Here is a 23,387-nt window from a genome sequence, read left to right as displayed (position 1 = left end):
CTAACAGCTGCCTCGCTAGACGCTCAGCATTAAGAGGTTAGTGTTAGGACTGGTCGGCCTGGTGTCAGGATAATGTGACTGGGTGGGACATCATGCTACATGTCTGCAGCATGATTCCCCGGTGCTAGACATCACTATAAACTGCAACACTGCAGACATTGTAGCAATATGACTGATTTTTTTTTTTAAGCTACGTTAAAATTCCTAATCACACATATTCACACTACTTTTTTCACTTCAATATGCCCTTTCTTGTGTAGGGGGATGCTATATTCATCTGGTAATGATTTTGATGAATTACCTGTTTCAAAAATAATATTAAAAACTTGTTAAACAAAGGAACCACGGTGTGCGTGTGTGTGTATGTGTGTGTGTGTGGTGAAGGGCAATTCATGTACAGGCACTTTTTTCAACTTCCTTGTTTACGCGTTAACGTACAACATTCACGAAGAGGAGTACTAAGGTACCAAGGTCAAGACCTTTAATAAACAAGGCATCGACAAAGGAATGACCTTTGTCACATAAGTTGCAGCCATTTTTAAACCGTTGGTCCAATGTGGGCATACTACAAATTCAAATAATGCTGAGTTTTCATACTTCAGACTTTCAGAACTGTATTGATACTTTAGGAAAAAAGGCTCGCCTTAAACGTCTGTCAGATTACCCGGAACGTCCAGATTATACGGGGTCTTATTTACCAAATGGTGCATATTTCGACTGTACGCAATAAAAACTAAAACTGTAAACCTGTCTGCCGCCATTTTGAAACAGTGGATTAGCTCGTACTAGGTCCCCGTACATGGTAGCTACAGATTGGTCGGGGAAAAGGACAAGCTAAAGACACGGGTATATAACTGATGTATACTGTTTCCCAGATGGCGCTCTCGCTTTTCAAAAAAGAGCGAGCTATTGTTTTTCATTTTTACAAGGAATCTGCAAAAAGTCTCGGAAATTATAGAAATTTTAAGCCTTTAACCGGCAACTCCAACACTGTCAAGGTTAACGTTTCATCTTGTTTCTCCCAAACTCCACCCAAAAATGACTAAGATAATGATTCAAAACGAGGCTGAATCTGGGATCACATATCTGCGCAAGCAGTGGCGTTGTTTAGCTACGTCAGCGGAGAACAGTTTCATGATGGACATATTGTATGGCCAGTTGTCCAGATACAGACTCGGAAATTTTCTTTATATCGCCTTACCTGGTCAGGCTGTCGAATTTTACACGTCATCAGAGGATCGTCTAAACTGTACTTAGCATAGAGAACTAGACCACCGTAAACAAACATGCTTGTCACTATAACGCCAGCCGGAAGTTGTAGATACAACGCTCTGAAAAATAATCAATAGGAAAAACTTGAATAAAACTTTACTATATCATGGTTGCAGCATATTACCTATGAAATTTATTTTATTCTCATTATTTGAGGTAAAGAAATGCCAGCGGTGACAATGTTGTGCACTTCCAAAACTCACGTACCAGTAGATAGGTGTGACTATTTATACTGTGGTTAAAATCGCTAACAACAAAATCAGCCTGAATCAGGTAGCGGAGGCTTAGTCTTTAAGTCATTACCTTCAAGTTTCCTGTGCAGCTAGTAAATGTTGGCATTTAAAGAGTCTCAAGAATAATATTAATTACTAGTTTTAGACAATACAAATTTTATCGTTTTACAACTTTAATAAATAACTTCATTAAGGGATACAAATGAAACATTCTACCTGAATATATTATATCATTTTTTTGGTATAATATTCTTCTACCAAATGGTGCGGACAAGTACAATGCCGTTCACAAACTATATTACAAAATACAGCAGCTCGGTTCCAACAGTCATGTACCCTGTCTTCAATGATGTTTTAATATTAATAGAAAGGTATCGCACAGAAGCTAGTCTTGATTATGCCACGTTGAAATTATTCACAATTCAAATGTATTTAACTTATTGCCGTTGGAAATATTCACAATTTTAATGTATTTAAATCATTGTCGTTGGAATTATTCACAATTCTAATGTATTTACCTCATTGCCGTTGGAATTATTCACAATTCTAATGTATTTGACTCCTTGCCGTTGGAATTATTCTCGTTTTGAATGTAATTATTAAATAGGCGCTAGAGTTTTGTCTTTGATAAATAATATTTCAAAGAAAATGAAGAAAACCAACATTTTAGCTTTTTTGGTATTCTCCATGCTGAGATATCTCTGAATCATTGCCTGGTTCCCACCGTATGCGGTCAAACTTGTTATGCTGCCACCAATGATCAGGCCCCAGAACGTATGGCGTGTGAGAGGATTCAGATCAAAGCTGGAAAAAAGAAATTACTTCTTATCGTTTTTGGTTCGTATTTGATGAGTAGATCTTTATAAATGTTTCAGCTTATATACGTTTCTTTTATTTAAAGAAATTCATGCAGAACTTTTCTACTTTTGTGATACCGCCCATTACATATAATGTTTCGTGTGTGTGTGTGTGTGTGTGTGTGTGTGTGTGTAATAAGCACAGACTATAAACATCAAAAAAAGCATAATGATCACAGTTATCGATTTTCACATGGGTTCATGACCTAGATAAATCTTTGGTTGTTAATGTTCCTGGACGGAGGCGGTATTAACCACATTTCCATCACGTCTATGCTGTATCATGCCAAGAATAAAGTAGCTAAGTGTCTTTTCTAAAGCTATATACAAAGCTCTATATACACATATAACCAGGGTATTCAGAGGACTCATAGAGCCGCTTTGTGTAATCGCCGAATTATTAATAGGACTTACATAGACGCCAAATTAGGGCTCAGCTTTTAGTGAATTGATTTTGAAGACTATAAAATGATGCATGAAAGAGGCTTCCAAAATAAGTAATTCCCGTGACTTATTATTATTGTATTCGATTTAGCATAACAATGGAACATGGTAACATTTACATATGAAAACGGATTTAAAGATTGACTAACTGAGCTTTAATGAAGAAAGATTGACCATCTCAATTCTTTTAGTTTCGGGTTTTATTTATTTCGTAATTTACCGTTTGTCCTCTTCTTCAACAGTGCAGCCAGGTACACGTATATCCACGTGTATTTCAGATAGTGCAAGCAAAAATATTGAGATTGAAATCTTGGGCTTTAAATATTGAGAGCATGCCTTGTTTATTAAAAGCATTGTCTTACTTATTAAGATTCAGCTTCCCCCCACTGAGAGCCCTTTCCCACACAACGTCGAATCCACCAACTTCCGTCGTTCCCTGTATTGCTACAGCCAAAAATCCCGCCACGATAATTATCATTTGGAAACTGTCGGTCCACATGACCGCTTTTAAACCGCCCTGCAAATACACAAATTTATCATATGCTTTATCCCCGGACTCATCTATTTAACACTGCTAAATTACGTAAAATAGATTATTCTGCAACATCATGACGTCACCGTTACGACGTGTCTATAAATAACTTTTCTATGCAGAGGCTCTCATACATGGTGATGATTTATTATTGAATTTATGCAATGAATTGAATAATTTCCAGCTTTTGAGAACCATGGGGAACAAAAGCTGAAAATTATTCAAAGAGCATCGTAAATTCAATATTAAATCATTGCTTATTTCAGATTTTGTTTATCACAGATTTTTCTGAGAAGCAAAACAGTCTATATAGAAAACATAATAAATGAGTTCTGTACTTTTCATTTTCTTTTCAGTTTATCGTCTTTTTACTATTTCTTTTTAAACTAATTATGTTGCTTGATAAATTAAAATTAGGAGAAACTTCGCAAGACGGTGTTTCTGGGCATACTTACTATGGCCGTGTAGAAAGTACAGACAGCGCCAATCACAAGGATGGATAATAACATATCGAACTTCATAACTGCAATGGAACATGATACATACAAATATGTATACATGGATCAGTGGGGAATTAGTTATCTATCATTCGATTCAGAGAACAATAAATGAATACATACATACATACATACATACATACAGGCTGACTGAATGAAAATAAAGAATGTAACCGAATTAACAAAAGAAGCAACGAACGAAAATATGTAGACATGTACAGATCTATGTGTGTTAATCATATAACCGTTCTTTGCAACTTGAATTCCCGGTATAGGCAAGTGCAGAACTGTTATTTATTTGGCACTGTTTGAGAGATTATCAGTATTTTTCCCAACTACAGCATGCATTAAAACCGTAACAATACCAGTGTTTCAGTTAAAATATACAGTAAAACCGTAGATATTCCAGTGTTGAAGTTATAACATACAGTAAAATCCATAGAAATTCGATTGTTCAAGTTAAAATAAACAGTAAAACCGTAGAAATTCCAGTATAATGCTATTCATTATTGTGAAAAGTTTATCCACGTTTCGAAACATATTTTATTTTTCCATTCGGTCAAAATTCTAAGATAGAATTCCTCAATATATGGTAGGATCCAGATGTGTTATGGACCCCGTTGTGTAGAACATCAGATTCGTAATTAATGGATTGAAGATTCTTGGACTCACGGAACTAAATCAGTCCCCTATAATAAACCTATTCAAACAGTATGATATTAAAAATTAAATAACTTTAAATTTCCGAGTGCTCTTGATCAAAACTATATTTATCAGTATAGATGCATCCTGGACGACAGTTTCTGTGTAGAGAAAAGGGTATGATCCGCGGCATTTTCTGGACCTACATGTCTTTGAAACATGTGCTTTCAACTCCACACCAAAGAGCCAGGTGTTAATTTCAGTAATGAGTGTTCCAAATTCAAGACCGTTCAAAGACTAAAATTCTATCAATAAAACAATGTCTCCATTTTTTCAGTTACAACTAGGATAAGCTCTCAAAAGATTCTCTTTACTAAAACCTAACTTTCATTATCAGCCAATCCTAGTCAGTCGCCCCTATTAATACTCTATATTATTTCTACACCCATTTCCAGACTGGTTCCCATTTTTCCATACAGTTGGTACCGTGTGTCCTCTACGCCCACCCAGGGCAGCCAAAGTTGTCTGCCTCGGTGTGTCCACGGGAAAGGCATAGCTCCTATATTTTCAGCAAGAAAAATAATTGTTTAAACTAGGCAAGGCAAGGTTAAAAGTTGATATTGCTACTGATGTCAGAATTACACGCACGGACAAACCGTATTTGATTATCATCGAATTGTCTTCGAAAATTGTAGTATGGGGTGGGGGACAGAGAGTTATAAAAAGGTTATCAAGTATGTTGTTTTGTTTTACCTAGAGGATAATAATAATCGGCCGTCGAAAAGGAAATAGGCTGTTTATGGGATTTTGATTGCAGTTTCTTAGTAAAAGTACTATTTCTGTTTAGTTCAGACTATTGGTGAATTCGCAGTAGAGAAAATAATATTTTTATCAAATGAAATTTATTATTGATCTAATGTTGAAATATGCTGTAATTTCCTTTTTTGTAATAAAAAGGCACATTTTTCAGATTTCAAAATGTAATAAAATCATGCTGTTAAAATGTAGATAGTTTTCCTCTCTGTTGTTATGAAATATTGGTTCATTTCTTCAATGTTTCAATTTTGACTGTTAATAAGATCGTTATTTTACACATTTCTCAACATTTTAATATTCATACTCTCCAGCGGGCAATCTTGAAAGGAAATACGATCTTATATTCATAAAGCTCAGGAGACGATAAAGTAGTCTTGAAATCCAAAACACCGATCTTAGTGAATGTGATATTTGCTTAAAGTATTGTACAAGATATTTTTCCAATAATGGCTGACTAGTTATATTTTATTGTCAGCTGTATCCTTAAGTGGACAATGTTACATATATCTGATTTAATTCATATTTATTTTAATTTAATTGTTTGTCAGTTTTAAATTTTTATTCTATTATCATAATGTAAATTTATTCACTGGAGATGATATTTTTCCAGAAAATTAGTTGACCTGAATCATTCTTTCGGAAACACGAGGTGTTGATCTCAATCTTGACCTTGTTTCAGATTTTGTAGCAATCTTCGTAAACAAGTTATATTTTATCTTAAAATGATTGCTTGTCGTCAGGGTCATTTTTGGTGTACGTAACATAAACTCCCTCCCCATTCGATTTCGCAATTCCGTTGGATTTCAAAAGGATTAATTTTATTTCGTCTGGAAATATTTTGAGGAGTGCTCACACAGAAATTTTAGAAAGACACTGCTTACAAATTACCGGAGTGTCATTATTTGTATTTCTACAAGAAACTGTAGATAAGCACAGTACTGACTACAGCATACGTCATCGTCATCCATCTTGGATATTCCATCAGGATTCGAACTTGAAATTATTAGAGCATTTATTACTAGGACTTTTGCGATTTAATTGGTGGATTATTCTTAGATCATTTTTGGATTTGATTCTTGAAACCGTAAGTTCGTCTCCTTTTTTTTTTCTTCATTTTTACAGAATTTTTCCAGGGAAATAAATTATTTGTTAAATTTTAAAAAGCTTTTTGTTTTCACTCTTTCTGTGTTACTGTTTATTCGAGCCTAAACACGAAACAACAATTAGAGTAGAGCTGACGGGTGAAATAATTCACGAGCACCATGATTGGCCTCTTCTTCTTCAATTCATCATTGATGTACCTTCACTGTGACGTTACCTTGATTTAAAGCGAGTGCTGGTGCATACAATCCCATAGACATGCTGAGAATCTGAAACGGAGGTAAACATCAAGTTGACGTAATGAAGTGTGAACAGTTGGTATATTGAAAGTAAACAATATCCTATAGTATTAACTAAGTGTTTGTACTCTTTAAACTATCCATACCAATGAGACCGACATTATGTCAAAGCGGTCTCTACACAAGGATTGATACCAGGATTATACTACACTCTAAAATTACAGTAGATCGCAGGTTCGTCCATATAAGCCCTCTCTTGCCGTGTCTTTATCAGGCGCGTCTTGCCAAGCATATTTCATTATCAATTCATTACACAAATCATACGACGCTTGAATCTGAGTTTTGTCAAACTGAACAATTTCAGCAAGAGAATGTCACTAAATGGTTGCATTTTTTCTGTTGTATGTTTTCTCCTGTGTCGAGAATAACCAGTCCATTTTTATTTGCTAACTGGTCATAACAAAACAACCCTCCATCCACCCCCCACCCCTCAATAAACATTGTACGGTAGCTGATGATATTGACGCAGTATACAGAATTAACTGTATGGACACATTATATGGATTTGATGACATTGACGTAGTATACAGAGTCAATTATAGTATACGTCGTCGTCGGGGGGATCGTCCAATCGTCATTTGGTTTAATTAATACCTTCTGCGCGCCGATCCCCAGCGTCGTCAGCGTCCGGTAAACACAGCGACGACCGCGTCGATGTCATCGCCCCCCCCCCCTGCTGCTTACAATGATCTTACAAACAGAGTGATCACTAACTCCTCCTCTTGTAGATCAATTAGGTTATTTGACTGATCGGTAAGTCTGAAATTAATTCTTGTTAAAAACCGATTATGGCATCGCATATAGACCGGATTAATCGGACTCTCAACGATTAAAAATCCCGGAGGGGCTGTTGGTGAAAATGAATAAAGGATGTACCCCTGTTGAGCCTGATTTGATTGCTTGGTATCCACCTGGTAACTCCCTTCGATAGCATCACACACTAAATTGATTGCTATCACCGATGCGATATTTACGTTGTATGGGGCAATATGCCTACCACCCTCTCCGTTATCGTGTCTGAGGACAATTGATGGACCGAGAAAATCTCTTAATGATTTTCTTAGTTCTGGCGCGTTGTATCCTGGAAACTTGAAATCGGGTAAATCGGCTTCTGTGATATTATACTCGGTTAGGAATTTTTGTTTATTATCATCGCTGTTAGCGGATATTGTTTTAACGATTTGCTCATTAATATATTCCATGTCTGATATGAGTTGATTTAACACCTCAACGTGTTTTCGTGCTTTTGTTTTCCGTAGCTGTTCTAGTTGTGATTGGCAAATATAATTAATCTCGGCAAACGCACCAGTGATATCATTTAAACTAACTGTGACCACGGCGGACGATTCAGGAGTTTCCTTATACGGAAAATACCATTGCATGGTATTCCTGTCTTGAAATATAAACCTACTGGGCATTGACGTGTTTTTTATAATAGACAAATCATCTCGATAACTGGGATTAATCTCATGATACGATTGCGCATTCGTGTGCAAGTCCGCGGGGATTTCATGAGGTGGATTCTCAGGCCATCCTAGTATGGTTCTTATTGAACTGTTATAAATATCAACCATATACCCCGGTATGCTTATTTCAATCGTCGACGATAACGTCGGTTCATGAACCGTAATAGCGATTTTTGATTCTTTTCCTGTGATCGATTTTATCCTGCGTTGAAATTCTTTATTGATTTGTTCTATTTGGTATGACCCAGTTGGTATTGTAACCTCCTTCCAGTCTGGGGTTTTATCGAGTTTATTTGTCCATGCAAAAACCAGCGAGTTATTAGGTTGTTGTCCGTTAAATGCGTCCGCTCGGATATTAGGCCAACTGTGATATACTCGCAATTTTGCCAGTGCTATTTCCTTTACTGGAACCGGTGATGGGAAGTTTACACTGAATTCGGGTTTCGTTGACGTTATCGATATCATACTTGTTTGTGCCGGAGTGGTGTTTTCCGCGATCCGTTGAAGTAATTGAAACCCTTCGGGGTTCAGCGACATTATTATTATTCGTTGTTTTTAGTGTCTAATTTCAACAACCTGCTTGTTTTCAGAGCCCATTGAAGTGGTTCCGGCTTCCAGTTGAAAATTTTCGATTTTTGACATCGCGGAGTTATACAACTGGACCATCGTGGAGAATTCAACATCGGATATGAACGAATTATCAATCGACAACGAGATCAACCCGGATAATTTCGAGTACGCGTCGGATACTATTTGATGTTTTACTGTATACTCGTTGAGTTTTTTCTGAGAACACGATGATATCTTTTTAGTGATTGCGTTGGCGACTCCAGCAATTGTCGTCGCCACGGAGATAGCGATTGGAACAGTGATCGGGGCTATCGTGGTCACCGTGGATAAAATGACACCGGTACTAGCTACTATACCGGACACCGAGTACACGGCCACGTCGATGGCGGTTATTTTTCGGCGGTATTTTTTTATTTTTGCACGGTATTGTTCGGAAAGCGTTTTCAAGTTCGCGGAGAATTCTTTTGCGGTATCGAATCGATATTGATGTGACGTCGGTGATACCTCCGATTCAATTGCCTTGGTGGTCATTTTTATTCTAAAAGAATTATTGTTTTTAATTACTCACTTAGATCCACTACAAATTCCGCATACCATGTAATGTTTGTCCTAAATAGACCGCTATCAACGGCTTTAATTATAAACCGTTCGGTTGCATTCTTGTCAACGATTGTTGATATTATATTGTTAAACCCGAATGAACTCGACGATGATATACTGAACTGCATCGCTGAAATCAATGTCAATCGATAAATGCCCTTGACAGTTGCGGCGATATTTACTGTATTATTCGTAGGAGTCCAATCGAATGATCCATGCCGAATTGTGTATACTGTGTTGATGGCGTTCTCATGAGGGATTTTTATTTTTTCGAGTTGCTCTGTCATTTTAGGTAGTCTGTCTTTAATCGCCGCAACATCAGTTTTGATCGTTCCTATTTCCTGTGTATACGCGTCTATATTTTTTTTTGTTCGCTGCAACCCTAGTAATGAGTGTATCTATTTCCTGTATATGCGCGTCCACATTTTTTTTGTTCGCTGCAACCTTAGTAATGAGTGTATCTATTTCCTGTGTATGCGCGTCTACTTTTTTTTTGTTCGCTGCAACCCTAGTAATGAGTGTATCTATTTCCTGTATATGCGCGTCCACATTTTTTTTGTTCGCTGCAACCTTAGTAATGAGTGTATCTATTTCCTGTGTATGCGCGTCTACTTTTTTTTTGTTCGCTGCAACCTTAGTAATGAGTGTATCTATTTCCTGTATATGCGCGTCTACATTTTTTTTGTTCGCTGCAACCTTAGTAATGAGTGTATTTATTTCCTGTGTATGCGCGTCTATATTCCCTCTGTTCGCTGCAACCTTAGTAATGAGTGTATTTATTTCCTGTGTATGCGCGTCTATATTCCCTCTGTTCGCTGCAACGTCAGTTTTGATCGTTCCTATTTCCTCTCCATGCGCGTCTATATTATTTATGATCGATGCAACGTCAGTTTTGATTATTTCTAGTCCCTGCCAATACGCGTCTATATCCTTTTTGTTCTCGGTCACCGATCTATCTAACCTTGTAAAACCGTCTTGTAAAACCTTGTAAAACCGTCTCGGATTAATGTTATCGTCGACAGATGTTCACCCGGTTTGAGTCGTCCGTCGCTGATATACAGCGCGATAGTGTTCTCGGCGGCATCACGCTGTCGTGTTAAAACGTCATCTAACGACACATTACTGGATTTCAATTTACCCTGGCGGTCCTGAAATGCAACTATTTCGCCCGGGTCAACACTTGTTAGATTTAACGTATCAGCGATTTCATCCTCGATTAGTTTTTTTATGTCATCGGTGGCGGGCGTTTCCGTGGATTTTTTTCAGCGCCGAAACCGGTCGTCCCCAAATATCAATCATTATTATTGTAAAAAAAACGGTGTTTTTAATTAACCCGCCGGGCCTCTACGACCCCACTAGTGTATTCGTTTACAACCACATGAGGTGGTTTTCGCGATGATGAAATCGCCGCGAGTACGTTCAATACCTCACGGCCACATATCGGTGGGTCACTTAATCGCTGTGTTGGCAGCGTGGAATAAAAAACCGGGGCTGAACACGCCCGGATATACCGCATAAACTCGTTCGGCGGGGCTAACCCGTATGAATCAAAATAGACGATCGCACGCGAATCAATCGCGTACGCAACCCAATGAGTTCCCGCTCCGGTAGAATTATCCAGGTTAATTATGCCGGTTTCAATATTCCTTGGTGCCGCCGGTAATTGATCCCTCATAAAAACACCCCTGAAGTTTTTTATCGCTAGCGCGTTTGCGGCATCTATTAAATCAAAATTAGACATAGGAGTCATTAAACGGTTCCCGGTAGTCTTAGACCCTTTCCCGAATACCATGAATACGGGGTTCCCGGTAGTCTTAGACCCTTTCCGGCCACGGATCGTTTTTTTTTATAGCCTTTCCCGGTTGCCTTTTTCAATGCCATTCCCGCCGCGGTACCAACGGCTCCTAACGCCGCCGCCTTAGCCACTGCTGGTGCGGCCGCGGCAATCAACGCTGGAATCGCAGCCAACAACGGAAATATCCCACCGGTCTTTTCCATGTTTTTAATCGCTGCGGCCGAAAAATCTATTTGAACACCCTTTTTATTCTTCATCGCATCATTGAAATGTTTTATTTGACGTGCCGTCAACGATATCTTATGATTACCACCTACCATCTGCGACGGCTTTAGCGTTATTGTGGTCCCGCATTGTTTAGCCGACTTTGATCGTAATTTCTTGACTTGACCATCGGTTAACTCTACACTGACAACACTATACGACATTTTATTGTAAACGCGTTTGTGTTTTCAATTACATGTTTTCCACTGGCGCATCAACGATTCTCATTCGTCCACCAGCACCCTTCAACAGCATTGATTTATCGCTGAGAATGACAGCAACCGCTCTATAATCGGCACCACCCGGGGCTATACGAGCTCGGAAGTGTATATCAACGACGGACTGTCTCGTTAAATCAAGATGTTCCAACGAAAAGTAATAAATCGGATACAGGTTTTTAAAATCAAGTTGTGATATTTGCAAACCAGTGTCAACGTTTTGATCACGACCCATATATGACAGCAATCGATGGTACACACGTGCGATATGGTTGTTGTCGTAATTAGGCTGTATATCCTCGGATGGTTCCTGTTGTCCGTTTATTCTCAGCGAAACGTCCTTGACTCCTAATTGATCAAATATCATATGGCTGCGTTCTTGATTACCCAATCGTTCCCTATTCTGTAGTGCTATAAATATATGACGCGGGGCTGAAACACCCTGTTTTGATGCCAGGTGCCATGTAAATGTATCAGCAACATTATCCTCTTTAGCATCAGTTGTTACCGCTAGCCAACTCAACAACGATTTTCCCCCTTGTTCCATAAATGATAACAATCGTGCTTCCGTGGTAACTGATGGAGTCAACACCGGCATCCACAATGCCATTTTAGTTAAAACGACCTTACCGTTATCGACGCCAGCAGCACGCCATATTGCATTGTTATCATCGCCCCTTCGCGTTAGCGCGATTGTATGCTTAGCCCCATAGTAGTGAATGGGGATACTAGAGCGACAATGGGAATTAGCATTACAAGACCCCTTGGGAACATATAGCGACAATGGAAATTTAACATGGAGAAAAATCGTGGGAACATATAGCGACAAGGGAAATTAACATGGAGAAAAATCTTGGGAACATATAGCGACAAGGGGATTTCAACATGGAGAAAAATCGTGGGAACATATAGCGACAAAGGAAATTAACATGGGATTTTTTTTTTTTAAAAAAAAAAAAATAAAAAATAAAATAAAAAAGGGGTAGGCAATTCAAAGGCTATCTCTTTTCGAGAAATATGGCTGGCCCTGAAAAGGGCCTTTGGGTTTTCTTCTTCTTCTTCTAATTTCTTCTTTTCCTCCACCAACTTCTTATTTTATCTCCAACACTCTTTCTCTTCTTTTTTTTCTCCTCCTCTTCTTTCTTCTCTTCCTCCTCTTCTTTCTTCCTCTTCTCATTTTCCTCTTCTTTTTCAATTTTTTCGTTCCATGTTCTTATTCTTATCTTTTCCTCTTCATCCTCCTTCTCCTCCTTTATTTCCTTCATCACACCACTAATCTTGTCCTTTGCTTTTCTTAAATTGTTAATTTCCATCTTTACACGATGGGGACTATAGGAATAATGGTCTTCAACGAGTCTTATTAGCATCTGTTCCATTATTCCTAAGTTGTCTAAAACGTCTTGCAAGGTTTGTATTTTGTCCATTTGGTTTGACGCCATCTTCTTTTTATTCTTTGCAGAATGGTTTGAACGACGAATACTGTGGGTTCTTATACGAAAAGCGCGGACGTGAAGGAAAACATCCCCCTAAAACATAAAATGGATCTTACCTAGATGATGACCCAACATCGCGCGGACGTGAAGGAAAACATCCCCTACTTTCTCATTTCATATAATCAAACCCAAACTATACTCTCCACATACGCTAAGAAACAATAAAGAAACCCATAATCTACTATTCGCACAAACTTACCTTATCACTTACAAACACAAACACAAACACAAACACACAATCACATACACTTAAAATATTAATAAAGAGTTAGTGTTTATTTTCACACTACTCTACCTTCACACACATTGGCAAATTGATGGTTATTTCTTTTCTAGAGTATTGGGTAGCCCTGAAAAGGGCTGTTTTTTTTTTTTTTTGGAACTTCATGGACACCTGGTTAATGGTGGCACCTTCCAGGCCTGGCGCCACATACACATCTTATCCCCCAGTTACTTTTTACCTTTTGGGGGGAGAGAGCAGAGGCAGGATATGTTGCTTCAGAATCCCAATTTTCGCTCTCTGGGATTTTGAAATTTCTTCTCTCCTTTTCCTCCTCCTCTTCTTTGTTTCTTCTTTCCTCTTTATATCTTCTTTCTTCTTCTTCTTCTTTATATCTTCTCTCCTCCTCTTCTTTGTTTCTTCTTTCCTCCTCTCTTATCCTTCCCTCCTCGACAATGGCTTCCGCGGCCAGTTCATTTAATATGCGCCTGGCATATTCCAGATGCACATGAAGCTCCAACAGTTTCTCAAGTCTCGTGTTCATTTTTTGGTGTTGATCAATCAACAAGGGTAGCTGGACTGCCCAGCGAGTTTCAATTTATACTGAAAGCGCGGACGTGAAGGAAAACATCCCCCTAAAAACATAAAATTCATCTTACCTAGATCATGACCTAAAAACAACAACAACGCGCGGACCTAAAAGAAACACTCACTCACTTTTTTATGCTACCCATCACTATTGTAAAAATTTTTTATAAATCACTTCAATAGACTATCCACATATGCAAGGCAATCCAATCTAACCCCAAATTTACACCTCAAACAGCCCCAAAAATAACAAACATCATTTTAATCTACTATCCACACCAACCTACTTTATCACTTACAAACACACAAACACTCAATCCTATACACAAACACATACCCTCACATTTTTTTGAAAAAGAGTTAGTGTTTATTTTCACACTACTCTACCTACACACACACACATTGGCAAATTGATGGTTATTTCTTTTCTAGAGTATTGGGGTAGCCCTGAAAAGGGCTGTTTTTTTGTTTGCTATGGCATTCTTTTTTTAGTTTCTAAGAATGCGATGTCCTCTGAGGATAGACTTTCTGGCGATAGGTCTGCTTCTTCGGAAAGAGAAGAAGAACTCTTTGGTGTCGATACGGCAATCGACAAAGCCTCTGTCAGCTTCAGGTTGCTGCTGTTGTTGCTGCTGTTGCTGCTGTTGCTGCTGTCTCTGAAGTCTGTACTTCTCTGTCCATTCTTCTTTCTCCCTGTTCATTTCTTCTCTGAAGAGCTCTTCTATCAGGTCTTCAGTGATTTTTAACATTCTCACATTCTCTATTTCTTCTGGCTTCGGTATCAGACTGTGTCTGACCCTATGCAAATTCACGTAGGCTTCGTTGAGCTTAGCTAGTTTGGAGCACATCTTCGTAGGAGGATGAGTCGACAATGGATGGCTAGACTGGGAACAAACCAGTTCTTAAAGTCAAAGCGCGGACGTGAAGGAAAACATCCCCCACACGGTTTTCGAGCCGCAACGTTCAGTGAGTGTCATGAGAGGGATAGTAAGAAATGAAAGAGCATCAATCCAACATTCTTATAGCTAAACAAACCACAAAGGCATTTTTTTTCAAAACACAACATTTTTTATTCAAAAATCACTTAACACTAACTAACAACAACTCTAACAATAATCCAACATGATAACATCAAATAATTTTTTTCAAATGACAAACATTTTTTTCTTCAAGTACTAACTACTTTGAACAGGGCTGACAACGTTGTGAATGAAATTGTGATTTCCACTGTTGGAAATCATTAGGCCATTGATGGACACTACGTTTCCTAGCTTGAGACAAAAGATAAGCATAATGGTCACAAAACCATCGATCTACTTTCACATCGTTTCTAGCAGAAGAACGAGGATCAAAATGAGTCACTAAATGTTCTAAGGAATAGCCCAGGCTGCGATGATGCAGAAAATACACACAGTACTGTCCACACACCAAGGAATCTGTGCCTTGTAATTTCACATTATTGAATCGGGTGGTTTGAGCATTTCTTCTCATAAAGTCAATGATATCGTCTTCCAAAGGGGGCAATCCGTACGAATCGAAATATTCCACACATCCTTCTTGAGGAAAGTAGACGGCTACCCAGTGGGTTCCTGGGAGATGACTGTCGTCCGTGTTGATCACGTAAGCTTGATGGTCTTTAGGTTTGCGATGAGGGAGTTCATCTTTAGCACAGACGACAGGATTCCAAGAAGACGTATACGAACTGTGGTTCAAAAGGTAATAAAGTTCCCAGGTATCCATTGTTTTGTGTTTGTTTTCTTCTTCACAGGTAATAATAAGTCGTCAATTCGATCCTGACTTTTTGCTTGAAAATGTCTGACGAATAAACGGTTATTCGTTCTGTTTCCTCACTCTGATTCAGGAGAGCTTCGATACGATGGATCTCTTGAGTGGTTAATGGTGGACAAGAATGTTCACGCAAGTCTTTATACCACTGGTGCAACACGTCTTTGTTCGAGATGAGACTCCAAGCTTCGTCCAGATACTCGTCCAATTTTTCTTCTTGACTTAACATTAGGCATTTATCGTGTTGAATTTGACTGGGATGATCGTTTTGACATCCATAGCTATTTTTCTTGATCAATTCCGTCATTTTATTGACCAAGTGTTTGGCAAAACAGGAGACTAAATGGGCTTCTTGTTCTGGCCATCTCGACTTCATCATGACAACTTCTTCGTCTTTGTCTTGAGATTCTTCTCCTTCCACGGTCTCCTCACATTTCATCTCCAAAGTTTCTCCACTGGGCAAAGAGGGACAACAGTCTTCCATGGTTTCTAGTAATCTAGAATGACTTCTCTCAAACTGTTGATTTCTATGGTATTATCAAATTCTGCATATAGGATGACGTTCACCGTTACATCAGGGTCTCGGTTTGCAAACTGAATTTCCACACGAATCTGGCCTGATTTTATAGGGTGAAAATGTCCCTCGTCGCTGCCTTGGTCAGGAGTGAAATCGAAAGCCCACAAAGCATAGCCTCCTACATAATCCTCGTACGTAATACCGTGACTGGTGTTGGTTCCTAACTGGCCGGTGGCTTCGTACAGGGACAAGTCCGATCTCAAGTAATTCTTCTTCTGAAAGTCAGGCTCAAAGGGTCTGGTACACAAGGTCTTGCCATCGCGACTGACTTCGATCTTGGACACGCCAAAGTGTTGAAAGTAGAAAGGATTTTTAGCCAAAGCTCCGTTGAAGGCTTCATTTTCGACGATACCAACGATCAAACGTTTCGGTAGTTGTCCTTGGAACAGATGATATTCGATCATGGATCGCTGTCCCTTGGGAATGGTGAAGGTTTTCACTTCCACGCGTCGTATGGGATACTTGGCGGTCGTTCTGCTCAACGTTTGACTGATGTCGTTACCCACTTTAGGTAACACTTCCACACGGCGTACGTAGAGCCTGGCTTCCTCGATGACAGTTTTGCAAACAGTAGTACCTATCAAATGGAAAGTGGCACTGCTCCGATTCAGTCTCAGGCGAACATTCACCCCGTTTAGCAAATATTTCTCTTGCAACCACATGTCCAGATGTAAACGATCCATCAGTTCTAAACTCTGTCCATCTTTGATTCTGTTTCTTCGTTCTATAAATCCGTCATTGTTTTCTTTCTTTTCATCAGTTTCTAAATTTTCAAACTTTTCAGCTTCGTCAGCTTCCCATACCACACAGGCATTGAGATGAGTGTTCTTGGCGTCTATTCCGTACGTCAAGAGATTTTCCAGGTACGCTCGATAAGGGTAAGTATCCATGCTGCTGCTGACCAGTTTGTTGTTCAAGTACAAGTCCACTCCGCTAAACAAGGAATGCATGAAATTGTTGACGGGAGCTATTACCTCATCGCCATCTAGGGTCGAATTGTCCTCATCGACAACTTTGACTTTCAAGTACAAGTAACTGCTATTCAGATCGATGTAATCTTCGGGCTGTCCTTTGATTTCAAACTCGATGGGAGCTGAGGCTGTCAATGAGGAGACGGGGTGAAATTCCACCCATTGGGATTCTTGCATGGTCATCATGGTGGGGGGCATGGCAAACAGATCCAGTTCCGTCTTGGAACAAGCGCAAGATTCTCGGTGCATCATTTTTTTCTGTGTTTCAATAATCGAAAACGTCTAAGTCTCGTACGGTTCTTCTTTTCTTGGCCTTTCTAGCTTGAAGTCTGGTGAAAGGGTGTTTTCTTCTTCGTCTCTTTCTGCCTTGTCCTTGCTGAATGCCTGACTCGGTAGCGTGCAGGGCATTTATAGGTGTGTCTCGTCGGCCTAAAATGTCTTTGCCCGTTTGCAGCAAGACATTTTTGCCTGCCCTCATGAAGGCTTCTTTAGGGTTTTGTTTGTCGATGATGACATTTTGGAGAAATTCTTTGCCTTGCGTCAGTGCCGCATCTTTCAAGGCGTGCAATCCGCGTGTCACCATCGGTTTCAACACCGGAGCCACCGAACGAAAGGCCGATTTTAACATGTCTCCTAAACCATGTCCTCGCTGTCGAGCCACCCCTCGGTACACTGGATACATGACTTACGAGTCGTGAGAGAACCGTTTTCGAAAATGGAGTTTCACCGTGACTTTTCCTTTGGTGAATGGAATATCTTGTCCCAAATCTCCTTTTATAGTAATGTTGACCGTGTCCAAATACGACTTGCTGACAGGCAAATAGTGAGGATGGACAAATTCGCGGTGGACGTGGTAAGTGTTTCCACCTTCCTCGTCAGCGTTTGCGGCAGAATCCACTTTGAAAGGAATGACACGCAGTAACGGTACGGAGGTGTGTCCCACCACGTTGTATTCCACCAGATCGGAGTACACAAACATCAAATTCAGTCCTTGGTTCAGTTCTACCGGGGTACGGAAATACTTAGCAAAAGTATCGTTGTCAGAAATGACTAGTAATTCGCCTTTTTGTTGTTCTACTTTCTTCTTCATCTCCATGTCCCCGCCCAACATGTCAAACAATTCAGGACAAAATAAGAAAGACATGATTTTGGGCCCCTCAGGAAATTTCATCAGGAAGCGACGAGCTGTTTTGTGGTACTCCAGGGTGACACTTTTTTTGACATGCTCTAAAGCTTTCAGAAACACACCATTAAACCTGGTGGCTATGGTGCTGACCAAATGTTGACCACTAAAATAATAGCCTGGGGGAATGAACAAGTGATAGGTGGTCCACTTTGGATTTGGTGTGCTACGGGTTTTCTTGTCATATTTCCTATGGGTATCCAAGTACTGTTGCATTTGTTCGTCATAAACTTCCACATCAAATTTATTTTGATTGGGAAGGACATTGAGGACTTGGGTTGGGTGAATCATTTCCACTAAAGCCACTTCAAAATGGGCTTCGTGATCTAAGGGGATGGCTTGAGGTAATTTAGCCGTGTAACAGCACAACGTGTTGTGGGGAAACACCTCCATGGAGCTGTCACTGGGTAAGGTTAAGTAAAATTGGTTTTGGTGACTCATAATTCCAAAGTTCTGTGGCTGTCCGAGGGGTTAGTGGATGTTAGAGGCGTGTCTCCGCCCAAAATGGGGTTCTGGTTGTGGTTGTGACTGACACTGGCACTGGACACAAGGTTCCCGGGGTTCCCGTTCGAGGAGAATTTCAGGGAGGGATTGGGAAGCAGGTAACCGATGCAACTGCTCAATAAAATGGTCCACAATTGTTTGTCTCCTTGTTGCAAACTCAAATTGGCGATGGCTGCCCCGATGACACAATACACCACGAAGATTTGGCAGAAAAAGACGATTTGCGTTTTAGGCACACGTTCTCCACACCACACCCACAAGGGTTGTTTTGTAAATCTTGCACAGAAGAACTAGGGGAAGAAGGAGTGGTCGACGTAGCTGCGTCTGATGTGTGAAAGGGCATGATGGTCACTTCTTCTTTTTATAGTCGATGACTTGCGAAGCGTCGATCCAAGAATCGAAACTGGGTGGATATCCTTTCCAACGTACTTTGACTTCTTGGACACGTCGTTTGCCCACTTTACGGGTTCTGCGTTCGAGAATGCTTTCGATGTCGTACACGTCGTCTTCTTTTTTGGTCACACGTTGTAACTCGGGCAAATAAAACGTTCCTTTGAGCACTTCTCCGTTCATGTCTTCCAATTTATAGACGGCAGGATGACGGCCATGCACTCGTCCAGTAACGCGAAACAATTCGGTCGTCCAGTTAGGTAAGTAACCTTTGTCGAAAGTGCGTTTGGTTTTGCCAATGCGCACCCAATCTCCTACGGTCAACTCTCCACTTTTCTTGGGGACAGCCCTCGTCGGGGACGTACCAAACAGGCGCTCAAACACCAGCACTTCGTTGTCGGGAGTCACGTCTTGCGGGGCACGTCCGATGCTTCGATGGTAAGATTGGTTGTACGCTTGCACCAGGTGCGGTAAGATGTCGATGTACTTCAGAGTGTGGTGATGCGTAAAATATTTCCACATGCGTTCTTTCAAAGTGCGTTGAAAACGTTCCACGATGCTGGCTTTGGTTTCGGGATTCTCGGTGGTAAAAAAATGAATGTCACGTTTCTTTAATTCTTTTTGGAAAGCTTGGTTCAGAAATTCGGTGCCTTTGTCCGTTTGCCATCGAAGAGGGTGACGACCGCTTTGTTTCAACACGCGTTGCAGGGCTCGCACTAACTCGCTGCTGGATTTGGAAGTCAAGGGCACGACCCAGGCAAATTTGGAAAAGACGTCGATGACACAAAACAAATATTTGTAGCCGCGATTGTAGCTGGCCAAATGAGAGACATCGGCTAAATCGGCTTGCCATTGATGATCGATGCCTTCCACTCGGGTGCGACTTCTGGCAAACTTACGTCGAATGGGTTTGTGTAAAGTGTAGGTAGCTTGTTCTTGTAACCATCGTTGCACTTGAGGTAAACGGAGACTTTTCAGTCGCGTTTTGGCAGCACGATACAATTTTTGAACTCCTGCGTAACCTGCAGGATGCGAGGGATCGTAGTAAATGCTGGCTAAAACTTTTTCCATTTTTTGTGTTTGTGTGCTAATAAGGTACCCACTCTTGGAAGAGGCTACTCTTTTTCTCTTGGGGTATTTTCTTGGATTGCAAGGCTTTGCGTGTGCGACCGGCAATAGCTGTCGAAGTGGAGGATGTCTGAACGGGGGATATCGGTTCTTGTTTCACTTCTGTCTTCACTTCTGTCTTCACTTTCTTTTTCTCTTGTGATGAAGAAGGGGTGGCCATCATCTTTTTAATCCATCCAATTCTGGAGGTAGGTGGTGTTGTTAACTTGCGTACTTTTTCTGGTGGAGTTTGAAACCCTTCTTCTTCTTCTTCTTTTCCTTTTTCTGTCTTGACCACTGGTACCGGTACTGGTACTGGTACTGGTGATGGTGCTGGACTTTTCATCAAGGTCTTAAAATCTTTCAAAGTGGGTAGAGCTGTTTCGTCTAAAGCTTTCTGGTGAAAGAGTTGCAGTCGTTGCAAGAGTTGACCGTACTTTTGCGATTTTTCTGTTTCGGACAAATCTTGGCGATCCATCAAGGATTGCAATTCGTGTTGTAACTGGGACATCTCGCTCAAATTGGGATTGGGAGGTAAATGCGGGGTGCGTTGTTCTTGCCACCGATGGTATTCCATCCATCGTTTGTAAGGCACTAAAGCTAGTTTTCGTCCTTCCATGGGGTTGTCAGGGGTCGATTCTGAGATTTTGGGACTTCCGAGGGCCTTTTTATCTTGCTCCCATCAGTCCTCCCAACATGGTTCCCAAGACTCCTTTCAGTATGGGGCCTAACAAGAGGGGCAAAATGCCTCCACGTTGCACTAACATCTTCTTTTTTTGACGAATGGGAATTTTCTTTCGAACCATTTGGCGAAGAACGTGACGATGTTTGCTTAAGCATTGTTTCTGGTGTTTGGACAAAGGGATCGTGCCTTTCAAAACGTTCAAACAACATTCGCACACGGTATCGATGACCTCTTTGGAGGCTGTTTGAATGAGTTTTTTTCGTAGGGGTGGAGAAGCTTTGGACAGGACAGATAACATGTCCCCATGTTTGGCTAAACGTGGTGGCAGTCCTTTCTTTTTCTTTCCTTGGGGTTTTCTGGAGGGTGACATCTTTGAGTCTTCAGGAGCACCAAAAAAACACTGATACCCTACTTGGTCACAGGCCTTTTTTATACTGGAACGCGTCGCCACTGATTGTCTTTACGTCGTATCAACTTCATGACAGGCATGACACGTCGTGCAGGGGTACGCAACGGACTAAATCGAGCCAGTTCTTGCTTGGACAAATCCAGTAAACTTTGTAACATGCCCGATCTTTCATGGACTTTGATTTTGGGAGAAGGTACTTTGTGAGCAGCAGCCACTGCCGCTAAATTGGAGGGTCCTGCCACTGGGGAAGTTCTTTTGGGGGTCATCAACGGAGAAGTTCTTGGTGTGATCAACGTCTCCAAGTACTCTTCAGTTCCTGGTGACATCAACGGAGAAGTGGATAAACGTGAGGCTGCCGGGGACGCAGTCACCGCTGTGGCAGGCCGTGGTTTGCGAGTGTAAGGTTGCGTCCTGGCCGAAGTGCCTCTCTTGCGACTAGTTTTCTTCTGTGGACTTTTCTTTTTCTGGGGACTTTTTCTCTGTTTCTTTTTCTGGGGGCTTCTTCTCTTTTTCCGGGGTGGTGTCTCGTAAGAGGAGGGTCCTGCCACTGGAGAAGTTATTCTTCTTGGGGACTTGGTCTTTTTCTTTTTCTTCTTGGGGCTTCGTTGGACTTTTGTCTTGGGGATAACTTTGGGGGCATTAGGATCCCATCTTAAGTGTGAGCGAATGATGACCCCTCCTAAAGTACCGCTCCCTCCAGGTTTCAAAATGATTTGTTTTTTGGTTTGAGTGTCGATGCGGGGATCGGCCAGTTGGACCAAAGCGACTTTGTTTCGATCGAAAAAGCGTTGGGTTTGATGAGGAATCTGAATGATTCCTTGGAGTATTTGACGTGCCGTCACCGTGAACCATCGTAAGACTTCTTTGAGACTAGCTTCTAAGACACGAGCACGTGTTTGTGGATCTTTTTCTCGACTGATGCCATACAAGGCACGAATCAATTTGACGGGAAGATGCGGCTGAAGGGATGTCATGTTCGCACTGTGAGTGAGACAGACGAAAAAGGGTCTGAGGTTTTTATAGATTTTTTTATGGGGAGTGAAATGAAGTCGAGGACGGAGACGTGTACAGGACAGGCCCTCCGTCTTGGCACCAGTGGTGAAACAAGTGGGTACGAAATCGCAAATCCTCGGGGGTCGTAGGTTTCAAATCGACGAGTAAATAGGCGTGTGGCGTTTGAGTGGCATCGTCGTACACCTGAGTCAGCCAAGGCGTTCCTAACTGTTTGGCTAAGACTTGCACTTGCGATTTATCTCGAGGGCTTTTAAACAAGACCACGTAATGCGCATTGAGACTGATGGTGCGATGGGCTTTACTTTGTTGAAACAAATTTTGGGTGATGTAAACGACACTGGCATTACGGTGATGCCCTTTGCGCGTGAACCACAGTTTAATTTCTTCTTCGTCTTCTCCTAACATGTCGTCGAAAATGACCAAATGGGTTAGACGGGAGTCAGAGACGATGCCGTCGTCTTCTTTAGGAATGCCTTCCACAAACACGATGGAATCTCCTTGACTTTCTCGCAAGAGGCTGTACGCCGATTGCCACTCTTTGTAACACCACACGATCCGTTGAGGTGGCCGATCGATCAAATGATGTTTATGTTCGATCAAACGTTTGACGAATTCGGTTTTGCCTGAACCGCTAGGTCCAGCAATGAGCATGTTAAAGGGATGGCGAAGATACAAAGCCTCCCAACTGGCACGATCTAAGTGTTCGTCGATGACTTTGACAGCAGAGGAAGAGGGAGCAGAGACAGCAGAGGTAGCCATGGTGTGAGAAATGTCACTTGTGACACGAAAAACAAACAAGACAAGAGTTTATATACTTTTTCAGAACACGTTTATTGAATGTTTTTTTTTTCAAAC

General features: G+C 40.9%; 1 protein-coding gene across 1 annotated transcript in view; it reads right to left on the bottom strand.

Annotated features, from left to right (window-relative positions):
* LOC149780588 (sodium-coupled monocarboxylate transporter 1-like) overlaps window positions 1-23,387 on the bottom strand; it is an 82,836-nt gene that overhangs the window by 20,751 nt on the left and 38,698 nt on the right. Inside the window, exons 3-7 of the mRNA XM_089936401.1 lie at window positions 6,612-6,663; window positions 3,794-3,861; window positions 3,169-3,323; window positions 2,169-2,309; window positions 1,202-1,331 (exon numbers count right to left, since the gene is read on the bottom strand). Coding sequence (XP_089792527.1) covers window positions 1,202-1,331; window positions 2,169-2,309; window positions 3,169-3,323; window positions 3,794-3,861; window positions 6,612-6,663 — 546 coding nt within the window. The remainder of the gene's footprint in view (window positions 1-1,201; window positions 1,332-2,168; window positions 2,310-3,168; window positions 3,324-3,793; window positions 3,862-6,611; window positions 6,664-23,387) is intronic.

Source organism: Sinohyriopsis cumingii, chromosome 16, assembly GCF_028554795.1.
Source record: "Sinohyriopsis cumingii isolate HCF-2022 chromosome 16, ASM2855479v2, whole genome shotgun sequence".
NCBI lineage: Eukaryota > Metazoa > Mollusca > Bivalvia > Unionida > Unionidae > Sinohyriopsis > Sinohyriopsis cumingii.
Note: the sequence above shows the minus strand (reverse complement) of the source record. Positions and strands in the feature narration are given on the sequence as shown.